Source organism: Medicago truncatula, chromosome 5 (assembly GCF_003473485.1).
Source record: "Medicago truncatula cultivar Jemalong A17 chromosome 5, MtrunA17r5.0-ANR, whole genome shotgun sequence".
NCBI classification, from domain to species: Eukaryota; Viridiplantae; Streptophyta; class Magnoliopsida; order Fabales; family Fabaceae; genus Medicago; species Medicago truncatula.
Genome location: NC_053046.1, coordinates 536,710 through 550,798, shown reverse-complemented (window position 1 = coordinate 550,798; position 14,089 = coordinate 536,710). Strand labels below are relative to the sequence as shown.

At 34.2% G+C, this 14,089-nt stretch overlaps 1 protein-coding gene across 2 annotated transcripts; it reads right to left on the bottom strand.

Moving 5' to 3' along the window:
* Positions 1-5,673: 5,673 nt before the first annotated feature.
* On the bottom strand, positions 5,674-11,357 carry LOC11437324 (homeobox-leucine zipper protein MERISTEM L1). 2 transcript variants are annotated; one of them, XM_003610613.4, is made up of 12 exons: positions 11,047-11,357; positions 10,021-10,234; positions 9,796-9,913; positions 9,212-9,397; positions 8,559-8,996; positions 8,004-8,105; positions 7,681-7,905; positions 7,398-7,569; positions 7,046-7,323; positions 6,852-6,947; positions 6,365-6,748; positions 5,674-6,055 (listed from the first exon to the last, which is right to left on the bottom strand). In XM_003610613.4, the coding sequence occupies exons 2-11, from the start codon at positions 10,203-10,205 to the stop codon at positions 6,383-6,385; spliced, it is 2,166 nt and encodes a 721-aa protein (XP_003610661.2). In that variant the 5' UTR covers positions 10,206-10,234; positions 11,047-11,357; the 3' UTR covers positions 5,674-6,055; positions 6,365-6,382. The 2 variants fall into 2 exon arrangements, with proteins under 2 accessions (XP_003610661.2, XP_039690020.1); XM_039834086.1 differs by lacking the exon at positions 11,047-11,357 and adding an exon at positions 10,516-10,784.
* Positions 11,358-14,089: the final 2,732 nt, after the last annotated feature.

Genomic DNA, 14,089 nt, shown 5'->3' with positions numbered 1-14,089 from the left:
ATGATGTTATCCCCACAAAGAAATATATTATTAACCCGCCACTAAGGCAAACTCATAGACAAATACAGTCAGATATTAACACATCATCATCCACATGGACCAAACTGAAATATTTTCATTTATTTAGTTTATCAGCAAAGTCTAACACTTCTTTACAATACCACAAAAACATATATGAATAGAAAAAATGCCATTCCACATAACATTATCATACAGACATCATATAAAATATAATTAAACTAATAACTTTTATAAAAGGTTAAATTTTACCATATGAATTCATATTTTAGTTGTTTTGTTCTTTTACCTAAAATATAATTAAACTAATAACTTTTATAAAAGGTTAAATTTTACCATATGAATTCATATTTTAGTTGTTTTGTTCTTTTCAACAGACAAGAATCTCTACCTCTAATTCATAACATAATCCTAGTACTTAGTAAGAACGTATGGGGAAAAAGCCCTTACCCGAGACACTTTTCTTCCTCACAAGACATTCCTAAGGTTGTATTGAACCGAAAGCACGAGCAAGTTTCTTGACCCCAAACTCACCAATAAAACGAGTTGGACTAGAGTGGGAGACTTGGAATGAAACCTGGTAATAGTACTTTGAGACAAGACCAGCTCTGAAAGACTATGTACAAAGATGAGGTGGTTCCAAGAACAAGAAGGTGGGTGATGTTGATGCTTGGCGTGAAAAGGTTTTTTAGTAGTGGTTCCTTTGGAAATTCTTAGGCTTAGGCACGGTGGTTTGGAAATAGCTGCTAGATGAGATTTTAAAATGACAAGGCTACTGCAATAGAAGGAATTGATTCAACCAACAATTGTATAATAGGAGAACGTAGTCAAGAAATCAATTCTTATATGAAACGATCTATTGAACAGGGAGTAGAGGAAGCATACTTGTTTTTCTTCAACCACAAAATTAATTAGTAGCTTTATAGAGCTTATTATTCCACTAAACCAACCCCATTAACCGAACGTGGGATGTAGAGAAGAAATCAATTCCTAAATAGTGGAAGTTGTTATTACTTCTCTCAAGTAATGCCACTACACCTAAGTAATTAGGAGATATTTTGAAGCATTTTGATTAGGAAATTAGACCAAGAAAAACGTGTGGTATGACCATATCAAAATAGAAAATCAATTAATAAAATAATTAATTTAATCCAAATTACTAACTATAAAATAGATTACAAATAAAAAAAAAATGATTTGAATAAAAATAAATTATGTAAGGAATGATAGCCTATTTTTGTCATACCAAATTGATTAATAAAAATGAAATAGATGAAATCAGATTCAATTAATAAACCAAAGTAAAGAATGTCAAGATTTTGTAAAGTTTCTCGCACATAAAATAAATTAATGAACAACCAAATGGCAAGTCAAGAAAATTATTTTAAAAAAATACATATATAAAATATCGGGATGTTACACTCTTCAACCTCTCCTTCAAAATCTGCAAAGAACAATTATATATCAGTCTTCAGCTGTCAAAATCGTGACACGTTTGGTGCATACGACCCAAGGTACGACCAACCTTATCCTGAAAACTTGTCCAGCAAGCCGAAAATCGTGTCACGACTGAACATCCAGAAAACACGCTCTCGACACTACCAAAATTGTGACACGCTTATGAAATCGTGTCACGATTTCTCTGTTCCTCACAATCACAATTGAAGGCACTTTACAACATTTCTCCACCTTGCCTTCAAATTGATGATGATGCCACTTTAACCACCAATCCCTTTTTCCTTTTCCTTCCATCCAACTACACCAAGTAGCTCCACAAGTATACACCAAACCCTCTTCAACCACGGAACGTCTCCCACTTCCTCGAAGATCACATTGCATCTAATCACCCTTGGTCTTTTAGGTAATCACACAAGCCACACCATACATTCTTCAAACCCCGGAATGCCTTCCGTCCCCATGAAGAATTCACATGCTCATAACTAGAGCATAAACACCCAAGGCCTCCATAGTTGTACCATTCCCGATATCCTCAACTCCACCTTAAGTTGAGCTTTCTCTACCTCAACTTCCAAATGCGTACACATACTATGCCTTCACCTTGCACCTCCACCTCAAAGGTTGATCACGAGTACTCTTCACACCGCCTATCCAGGCTAACCATGAGTATTATTCCCAGCGCCTCTCGAGGCTGATGTTGAGTGTTTAACGTCTCTCTAGACGATCACCACTCTACAAGGCATCATTACCAAGGTAAGAAACCTCACCTTCATCCTCCCAACAACTCACCACCAAAGCACCCGCATCCTCATACTTCTCGGACAGAACTTGCACGGAGTTCTCATTGTCCTTCGGACAATCCCTCTTGAAGTGACCAAACTTGTGACACTTAAAACACTTATACTTATCCTTGTTATCGCTCTTTGAGCTTCCTCGGTTACCTCTACCTCCACCATTTCTTCTTGAAACACTAAGGCATTCACTGTTTTCATCCGCTCTCAAGTCCTTGGACTTGGTCAACTCCTTGGTTCTTAAATCCGCTTGAACTTCTTTGCCATAGAGCATGGTATCCTTGAAGGATTCAAATGATCTCTGTAGAGCACACAACAACAGTATAGCCTTGTCTTCATCCTCAAGTTGCACCTCAATGTTCTCCAAATCATCAAGTATTTTGTTGAACTCCGTTAATTGCTCCATCACGGTCTTTGACTCCACCATCTTGAATGAGTAGAGTTGTTGCTTAAGGAATTGCCTATCAACCAAAGACTTGGTCATATACAATGACTCCAACTTTGACCACATCAACGCCGCCGTAGGTTCCTTCGGGACATCCCTCAAAACTTTGTCACCGAGGCACAAGACAATGGCACTCCTAGCCTTGTCCACCATCTCGGTCTTCTCCGCTTCTGACATGGTGAACGGTAACGCACCTTCACCCTTCAAAGCTTTCTCACACTTTTGTTGTATCAACACCGCTTGCATCTTCACCTTCCATAACCCAAAATCATTACTTCCGGTGAACTTCTCAATATCCCACTTTGAACCCATGATACTCACTTAACCAATTCACTCCTATGCCCCACGGTGGGCGCCAATTGTTGTGAATTCGGACTCAAAACTCACACCAATAGAAACTATGATGTGTGGAGCAAAGGAAAGTAGTAACCAATTTCAAAGTAGACACAAGCAACAATAATAATAACAACACCTAATCTAGTAATCAAAGTGAAAATCTCAAAACCACAAGCAAAAGATAAAAAGAGAAGAGAAGCAAAGACACCAAAGATTGTTGACCCAGTTCGGTCCAACTTGACCTAATATGGGGGAGAGATTGATCTTTCCAATCCACTATCAATGAGTTCTTACAAAGAGATACAAATGGGTTACAAAAAATTAGCTTCAACAAGCTCACAAAGACCAACCCTAATTTCTACCCATTTTCCCAATCTCACCAATGAACAAGACACGCAATGATTTTCACTCACCCAAGGTGTTTACAATGTTTCCCAACCCAAGAGAACTCTAATCAAAGACCCCCAACCCTAAAGTTACCTCCTTTGATTTCCCAAATTTCTCTCTCTTCAACCTCTCCTTCAAAATCTGCAAAAAACACTTATATAGCAGTCTTCAGCTGTCAAAATCGTGTCACGTTTTCCCAAATCGTGACACGTTTGGTGCGTACGACCAACCTTATCCTGAAAACTTGCCCAGCAAGCCGAAAACCGTGTCACGATTGAACATGCAGAAAACATGCTCTCGGCACTACCAAAATCGTGATGCGCTTATGAAATCGTGTCACGATTTCTCCGTTCCTCACAATCACAATTGAAGGCACTTTACAACATACACGTTATAAATTATAATATTTTTTTTTTCATATATGTAAAATGGTCGTATAACTCAATAATTGACAATAACCATTTGAAAACTCACACACACACACACACAAGTGAAGGAGTCATGGTTTAAACTCCGAGTGTTTGACCTAACAATTTTAACATTTTTATTAGTTAAGTTAGAATTTATGATTTATTTTTATATAAGCTAATGACATGTTTAAAATAAAAGGAAAAATAGAGCTAGATTGGGTGACTAGGCCAAAATTCAATGGAACAAAACAAAAACAAAAAAAAGTAAAGAGTGAAATGTGGTGACACCCTTGGAAAGAATGAAATGTGGTTTATATGGCTCAAGATTAATCTGGGAATCACCAAAATTTTGATCTTTTGCCGCATGGAAACGCCCTTATTGATTATCAGGATCTATTTCTTTGATTGGTAAGAGCCATCTCCTCCATATTTTATACCTTTTACAACAACGTCTTCAGAATTTTCATTAGAAATAACCGCATAGACTATCTTTTGCATTACATCTTTCACCATAGGGTCTTTTGCTGTAATTAAGGAGGAATATCTCCCAAGTATTTTTTTTTATTTTTTTTCTGCATGTTGTTCTGATTTTCTAGGGACAAAATTAATTTTCTCATCATCGTCTCCCCAAAGACATTGTACTTTTTTGTGCACGACAATTATTCAATGAGTAACCAATAACATTACAAAATGATGAACATCTTTAATATTACTCCACATCCACATTAAGAAAAGCTAAGATAGCGTTTGGATCTAACACGTTTTTGTGAATTTTTAATGATAATTAGATTCCGTACCCTAGCACAACCATTTTCGCTGGAGCCTTAGAATATTAATTTGATCGACTAACGAATTGAACAAAATTAGTCTTGATAAAATTTTGATAACACAAGATAGTTATTTGAAACTAGATTCTAAAATTGCTGTCAATTGTAAATGATCTATTTCAACAAAAGGTAACTGACGGATTTTAATTGAGAGAGGGCGTGGATGTTACTTTCTCTTTTTGATGTTCCAACAAAATAACTACAATTTTAAATTTAAATAATCTCTTCTTTCTACTTAGCTTTTCTAAATTTTCCTTTTCACACAGGGTCAAACCAAGGCCTAGACCGGTGAAACAAGGGTTTTACGTACAAATTTTGTGTTTGATTATATAATCGATTTTTTTTTCTTTTTAAGAAAATATATTTATCAAGCAATAAAGAAGACAAAACCAATATGTAGTGATTGAAATGTTTAGTAGTTTGTCTTTAAGACACTTTCACTCGCTCTAAGGTTTAAATTTTCGTAATGGAAATATAATTGTATATGTTGGTAGACAAATTGTCTCTTTACTCATACCCAATTGAGAAAATTTTGTTTGGGTCTCAGCCTATTGTGTTTTTTTGGTTCTATATAAGGATGCTTCATGACTTTTATTTGAAAATATATTTTTTGTTGTAAACTTTTTTTTTTGAAAAAAAAAGCTCTTGGAATAGCAAATTTGAAGAGAAAAAAAGTTATTTTTTGGAAAATGTTTCTATGAAAAATATTGTTTTGAGCGAAAAAGTAGGAGCCCATGGATGCTTGATTCGAGAAATAAGTTGGTAGATAGTTACAAACCAATGGGAAAAAAATTCATTAGAATTTACAATCTCATAAATTTTGTATGACCGAAAGTTAGGATACGATAAACATAAACTATTGATCAAAACTAAGAAGCTCATTCTTTAGTTTTGAGAAACTTTTACCATAGGACATCATTTAAGGATGAACTCTAGCTTGGGAAACATTTTAGATCTGAATACATTCATAGATAAAAGAAAGAAAAGAAAAAAAACACATCTCCAAATCCCGGCTCTAAAAACTAATTTTAAAATTCACTCAGCCGGCCTAAACATACAAAGAAACACATAAAGAGTCAAAATTTGATCCATTGTACATTGTCACAACAAAGTCAACAATATAAAACCAATTTGAGTAAAGTTTACTCAAGTCGACAATACAACACAAAAACTTTATGAGCTAAAATAAACAAGGAAGATAAAATTTGCAGTTATTCCAAGTTAAAACAACAAGACATGGTGGAAAGTATTGTTTTTTCAATAGGTGAAAGTCAATACCCGAACCTAAGTTCTTTCAAAATCCAACATTGAAAAAGATACTCCAAGGTGCGTTCATTGACTTGTTTCAAAAACTCCAAGCTTGTCATCTTAGCTTTGTTCTGCCTGCATGCAACACATAAAAGCATGTTATTTTCAATGAATAAAACAAACATGGTAATCATTTAAGGAATTTGGATCATATGCAGTCACAAACGGTCCAAAAATAAGCATATTTTGATTTTCTTTTTGAAAACTAAAATTATCTATTTTGAACTCAGGACCATCCAATCTTAATCAGACGGTCAAAGATCAAATATATCTGATTGCTTGATTGTATCGAATCCAGATCCTTTTTTAAATAATGAAGTTAGCTACGACTAAAACTAAGGTATTAAAATACAAGATAGAGTAGTGCTTAATTAATTTGATTACCTTATGAAGGTAATTAAATTAGATGCCATTAGGCATCACTGCAGTTCTAATCCTTTCCACAGTGTTCTTGATCAAAGTGTTAACGGTGGTGATTGAACCCAGAGCTAGCCTTGCATGTGGAATAGAATCAACTATAATTTGAAATGCAACTGTGACAAGAGACCCTCCAGATCCAACATTCATAATTGGTCCTCCATTTGTTATACACCCATCTGGAAAAATAGCGAATCCGGAAGGAAGCAGAGTGAGACGACTTGAGTCGCCGCCATTCAGGATTTCATGCATTGTAGGTATTTGCACAGGCGCATATACTACATATGAGCCAGTTACATCAGTGCAATTCTCTTGCAGTACTACCACATCACTCTGCTCTGAATTTTCACTCTACAGTAAAAATATATTTACCCAAAGAGAATGTTAGAATATGTATGTGTTCTAATTATGACTAATATACATACTATACCAATTTTAATTTTACATAACTTACAGTGATACGAAATAAGGAGACATAGTTGCCAGAATCACGCCCATTTGAAATGTGAGCCAATTCATGAACTATACCGCCGGCGGAGAGAATATCCCACTGTAAATTCAATTAAATATGTAAGCTTGCTTCAACAATTAATTAATTGTGCTAATAACACATTACATAACTTCATACATATCTTAGTAGATACATACATGTTTTCTTGTGTTTTGATCTCGAAGAAAATCAAACACCCTCCTTGGAGGAACTGGAAGCCAAAAAGAAGTAGCAGCACTTAGCACTACACTGACGGGTTTGTCAATGCTCGATTCATCGATATATCTTTTTGTCATGACCATTACAACCTCCGGTCCGTTTCCAGGTACCTTTGTCCAAGCATGTGTTGTAGAAGAACCAATACTTGTACTAAAGCTAGCTACCAACCTTTCCGCAAGATTCAATATACTTTTCTTTCCCTCAGGAGTCAATCTCACTGTACATATATAATGTTATACATAAATATATAATTAACTGTCATTTATATATTTAAGAGAAAAGGTTATATACCATGATGTTCCCGTGGAACGTTGGTGGCTGTTCTAAAAAAAAGACGATCGCTTTGTCGATGTAATGTAGCTACCCAGCGTTTAGCTCCAAATGCAAGTCCAGAATTAACTAGAGGTTTATATATATTTTGCACCACCTGATCATCAACTTCTACATTTTCAATCCATGTAACCTGTTAAACATTAACAAGACAACAAATAATTGATAAAATTAACTATACTAATCCACATTAAAATAATACAACATTAATATTATTTTAGGTGAAGGTGAAATGTGGTAAGACCTTAGTGAGACCATTTGGGAGGGTCTCAATCAAACAACCAGAGGGTCTTCTGTTGGTTCTTGAAGCAGTACTGCTACTACTACTACTAGCAGATGCTGCATTTAAAAGATGCAAGGACACATCAGCCACTACCCATATTCCATCTGGGTGCAGTTTACAGTATCTCACAAAATGGTTTTGACGAGTAGGAACATGTGGGGAGGGGACTTGAAACTCAGCTGTCATCTGAAAAATAACATTTTGAAAGAAAAAAAAAATAAAAAATGATTAATTAGATGAAATACATATTAAAATTAAGTATAAGAAAGTAAATTAGTACTTACCACTTGCAAGGCTCCATCGTAGTTACCTCCCACTCCAGTTGAAAGGACTTCAAGTGTTGCTGCTCTAGAAACAATGCCGCAAAACATATTTGACCATTGATTCTGAAAACAAGTAAGAATATAAATGGAGGGAAATTTCATATACTTTTAGTATGCATGTAAACCAAATGTTTTTTTTTTTTTTAAAAAAAAATAAAAATAAAAGAATAATATTTCTAAAAATAGTTTGCTAAAAAGATCATCTAAAATAAGGACCAAAGATCAAAACAACAAGTAACTCAACTAATTTAAACTAAAAAAAAAGAAGTTGGAGGTTATGGGTTAAAACCCAAACGAAAGAATAAATATTAATCTAACAACTAATTTTATAACATTTATCATTAAAAAAATCATACTACAAATAAAAGTAATTTTAAATATAATATGAATTGATTGAACCAAACCAACCACACAATTTTACCTGGTTGAACGAGATGGTTTGGTCCAAATTTTTGAAACATTAATGCAAATAATAAGACTTAGAAAATGTTGGTAGAATGAACATTAATGACTCACCACATCCATGAGGATATCTACAAGATCAGGAGCATTAATCATGACCACCACGGATTCTTTTGAACCCTCAAGCCTTAATCCACATGTGTTGGGACCATTACCCCTTGGGAAATACTTCATGTATTCCTCTCCATTGAGAATCTCAGTCACATAGTTGGTGGGGATCCAAAGAGGGGGTCCATATGTCCTAGCCAATTTGGTCAGTTCATCCATTCCAACAACAGCAAGCTCTACAATCTTTTGCTTCTCATTAAGACCCTTAATCTGCACTGAGGAGCCACCAACGCTTAAACCCTCTCCTACCATGCGGTGGCTTGCTCCATTGTTACCACCGGCAACTCCAAAATCCGTAGAGTGTGAAGCAACATGAGTGCTATTGTTGGATGATGTTATATTGGCACGAGAGTCTGTCGGCGTCTCGCCCACAAACCTTTCAAGCTGGCGTTTTTTTTTTTTTTTTTTTTTTTTACATAAAAGAAAAACTAAAGCTTAGTTTGAGATCAAACAATATGAAAGATGTTGTTAGCGAATAATTAAGGATGATTTAATTTAATGTACTTACACGGTAAAAGTTAATCATAAATGTTGGATCATTATTTTTAATTTTTTGCAGGGCATATCTATTTTGAAAATCGTAATAAATGATGAGGTACCTCTTTCCTAAGGAGAGCATTCTCCAGTCTTAGCTGCTGCTCCTCATGTGACATTTCCCCAGCGTTAGAGGAACTTCCACATACTTTGCATGTGGTACTAATTGCCCCCTTGTATCTATCAAGTTCATCTCGAAGTTTTTCATTCTCAATCTTTAATAGCTCATTCTCATCTCTATCGGTTTGAACCTATATAAAATATAATTAGTCATATATTATGATATCACCACCGAAAAGAAGCATTTCATTAATTAATTAAGTTCATAACTAAAATTTCATATATCTATTCTATATATATAATATCAGTGTTTCAAATTGGGACTATGATGCAATCATAATATTGCGGTTGCAGCAATGTTTGCAACTGCATCAGGCCGCCATTGAAGTGCAATGTAAATCACAGTAAAAATTACATTGTCGTGCTGCATTAGGCCGCAACAGACTATTTAGTCATCAAACAAATTATTTAATGGATTATAGTATTTGATGCTAATAAAAATTAAATTTACGCCGCAATATGCATGGCAACGGTGATGCCTGCAACAACAACAAAAAAAAAATACATGTAGTTAGTTGGTCAAAGTTACCTTCAGTGAAGTGCGCCTGTTCTGAAACCAAAACTTGATTTGCGTTGGGTCTAACCCAGTCCGAAGGCTCAGCTCTCTTCTCTGAGCATCATTAGGATTAGGACACTGCTTGAAGAAGCTGATGACAAAAACCAAGTTCAAAAAATATGGAGCAAGTAAAGATATATTATATATATGATCACATATTAATCTTATTCAGATGAAATATATAAAAATGGTTCCTACGTATCCATTTCATCAATTTGTTGCTGTGTGTGGCGGCGATATGTCCTTTTTCTGCGACGTTGGTTGGATTCTTGGTCATCACTTGAAGGAGCCTCCATGTTCATTTGGTTTGCTTCTTCTCTTGTCCTTGTTGACCTATTCTGATACATGTTCTTGCTGTGTTTTTGATGTGGAGTATTAAACATGTTGCTTGTTTCTTTGTTACTCTTATAACCTGCCAGAACAGGAATTCAAAAATATTGATTCAACAATGTGATCAGAAGCAAATGTGTAGAAGAGGTAAAATATATCAATTAATGTATTTGACAGTCACAGTTACGGTCACTTAATTGGAAAAGTTAATGACTATGCAGGACAGTAACTCAGTAAGGTACTAACAATGTTCAAAAAATAAGAATAAAATATTCATTCTATGATTATCAATTTAATCTATCATTGAGTTGAGTCAACTAGAAACAGACGTAGAACAAAAAAAGAGAAGATAAAAAAACCTACCTAAAAAGGTTCATCTTCAAGTTTAATCATCGTAGAATAATGTTCTCTCTGAGTTTGTTTTTATGTTAAGAAAAAGTTAGTTATCACCTGTTTGGAGATGACTAGTGCAATAAATCAACCGCTTTTTTCTTACTATCACAGCTTTGGAAAGCTAAAAAGAGCATCATATTCACAGAGTCACAGAAGAAAGACTGAACAAATTAACATAATGATAGGACTCATTCAGGTTTCAAGGCTTTATCCCGAAAAAGAATGAAAGAAGTGAAGTTAGAAAAGACAAATACAAAGTAAAGAGGGAAAGAGTGTGACGTATATTATATTTTGAAACAGTGAAAGGGTTGTCATTATTATGATTATATATAACCTGTGAAGAAGCACACAAACAATACACAATATGGACACCAACACGCCAATATCAATAAAATTTTGTGACACTTGTCAGACACTGGAACACACATTCGATAAGAAGTTTTGATGTTATTGAGATCCTAACACTATTTCAGAAAATGACATATTCATACAAAATGGTACCTTATTATAAGAGAAAGATTGATCATGGTGGAAGCAGCAGAGAGACGTTGCGATTGGAACATATATGTAAGTGGGTCATGTAGTATAAGAAACTAAAAAACAAGTGGGTGGGGGTGTGGGAAGGGAATTATGGAACTGCTATGGTTTAAGAGGTTGTCCTAAAAGAGAATGAAAAAACACATGAAAAATGAGTTTGAATATGATATAAGATTATTAGTTAGGAGGTGGTGATGGTGAAGCCTGAGAAGAGGTGAAAAGGAATGGTAATAGAAGTGTGTGCAGTTATTGCTTACGGTAATGAGAGGGTGTAGTAGCATTTATGGAGGTACGAGTTGGTGTAAATGGGATGTAGGATATAATATAGAGACAGACAGAGAAGCAGAAAGGTAATCTCATGAGTTTTAAATTTATTAATTTTTTTGCTCTGATGTTTGGTGTGGTGGAGTGAATACCTTCTGAACTCTTAATTACTCATATGTCTCAATTTCCTCCCTCAGTATACTACCACCAGTACTACTACTGCTGTCTTTGCCTCTTGCTCTTGCATTACATATTTATTCCTAGTTTGGTTGTTTGGTGTTGTTTTCTTTGGGTTCATCTTAGATTCTTCTATACTTACTTATCACATCAGCTCCCTCTACATACGTCCTCTTCTGTATTCTCTTTATTTATATCTTCATTTATTTGAGGGGAGATATAGTTTCAAAGTCCTCCCATTTAAAAAATTAAAAATTAAAAAATGTTAAAGTCTTTAAGGATCTAGATCACTAACTTGATGTTGCTCCTAACACTTCTCGAGACTCGCTAACAAGTACTATTAGTCTTGGTTTGGCTTGACGAGAGAGTGTGAGTGGAGTCGGATATAACGAATGAGATATATTCATGTGTGATAATCATACTTGAAGGAAGATGGTTGGTATTCAAGTGCGAGTTATTAGTCTTGCATCGATTAAGAATGAGATAAATAAATTATATATATATATACACACACACACACACAACTCAACCGAGCTGTACCAAAAGTGACGGGTCTAAAAAAAATTATTGCCAATACCCACCCCCTCAATCAAAGGGAAAAAAAAAGCATGTTCTTGTTTCTTCTTTCTTCCAACAGCAACGCTACTCATTTCTTAGCCATTGTGCCGCCACATACACCGGTAACCACCACCAATCCAACACACATCTATCCTTTAGACTCTAGTTCTCCTTTTTGGAAAAGAATTCAATGCTCTCAAACCATCTAATTTTATAATCACTTAATCAATCAATTTAAAAAACTATTTTAAAGAATCACAATTATCCTTTCTTTTTCGCAGAATTGTGGTGTGTGTGTGTGTGTCAAATTCTCTCATGATCATTAGTTTGGGGTTGTTTTCGGTGCTCCTCTAGACTCTCCAACAAGAGTCTTGCTCAGTTTAATTGGGGAGCGAGAGTTGATTTGTTTTGAAGTCTTTTATGGTGCTGGAGTAATTCAATGGGTTCTATTGATTGGTAATGACAATGCAAATACAGTGATATGATAGATTCAAATTTGGGACGGATCATGTTGAAATTCAAATGGGAGTGATTATTTCTACATCGGCTAGGAATGAGCTAAATAACAGATATATGCATATTCCACCCCCCTCCCTACTATTTTATTTTTATTTTTTTGTAGTGATGTGGTGTTAATGTCTCTTAAACACCATGATTGTTAGCCCATTGTTGCTCCTTCCATTCCTCCAGATTCTCCAACAAATGCATTTAGATTCTCGATTCGACTTAATAAGAAGAAGATTTAGGAATAATTGATCAAACATAAAGAGAAGACCCATATATTCAATACCTTAATGTTTTGGATGGAGAGTTGGTATCAAGGTATTTTAGGGGTCTTGATCATTAGTTTGTTGTTGCTCCTCATGCTTCATCAGGACCCCAACAAGATGTTTTGTTTGGCTTGGTGGGGGAGTGAAAGTGGATGTAACTCTTATACTCAATGACATAAGCTTTTGAGTGTGGATACGTGTACGCATGTAGGACTTTTTTTATTAAGCGAGTAGGCATGTAGGACCAAGCGTTGTGTATTTTATTTTATTTTTTTGTAAAAACTGAGGGATGTTTCTTAAAAGAAATTAAAAAAAATTAATCACATCTTTTTGACATGACATAAAAGGTTTAAAACTAAATATTTTTATAAGATACATTTTTAATTCCTATATTTAAATAATTTTTATAAATTTTGTACAAAATAAAATATAATTTAAGTTTGATTCCTATTCACCATCTCAATTTTTATTTTAAAATACTTTTTGGGTGATTTTAAAATAAGATTTTTTGCAAAAATTAAAAAAAGTCTTTATTTTTTAGGTCATGTTATCTTTTGCCCTTAAGGCACAAGTTAAGGTTCTAAAAAAAGAATTAAAACATAACTTTTGTATTGAAAATATAAATTTTTAACCTTTCAAGACATTAAATGCACAATTTTCAAAAATAAATTTTTATATTTGGCTTCTAAACTTGTGCCTTAAGGGCACAAGTTAACATTTCCCTTATTTTTTTTTTATGAAAAATTGTTTTTTGTTAGAGAAGAAAGATACTCATTTTTGCAAGAACCTACTCTCTCGGGTCTTGAATATAAGAAAATATTCATTTTTCAAGTTTATTGAATAAATGATGGATTTGATTCATATTTTAGACTAAATACATCATTTATTGAATGAACTTTTGAAAAAATTGAATGAACCTTTGAAAAAAATCTTATATTCGAGAACGAAGGGAGTACAACGTATTGTGACCTTTGAAAATTGATTTTTTTTTTTACTAAAAAATAAGGTTTTAATCCCTCCGTATTTGCAATACTTTTTTTATAAGGTTTTTTTAGTCTTTTTTTTTAAGAAAATAAATTAGCCAATCTATATTAGCATCGGAGAAAATTTAATCTGAGACATTGAAGAAGAGCACACTTTCAAGACCCAAGTCATTGCTATTAGGCCAACCTAAGTAGGTTCTTTAGTGTATTTTTTTTTATTAACTGGGATTTTGTAATATTGACATGGCTAGTGGA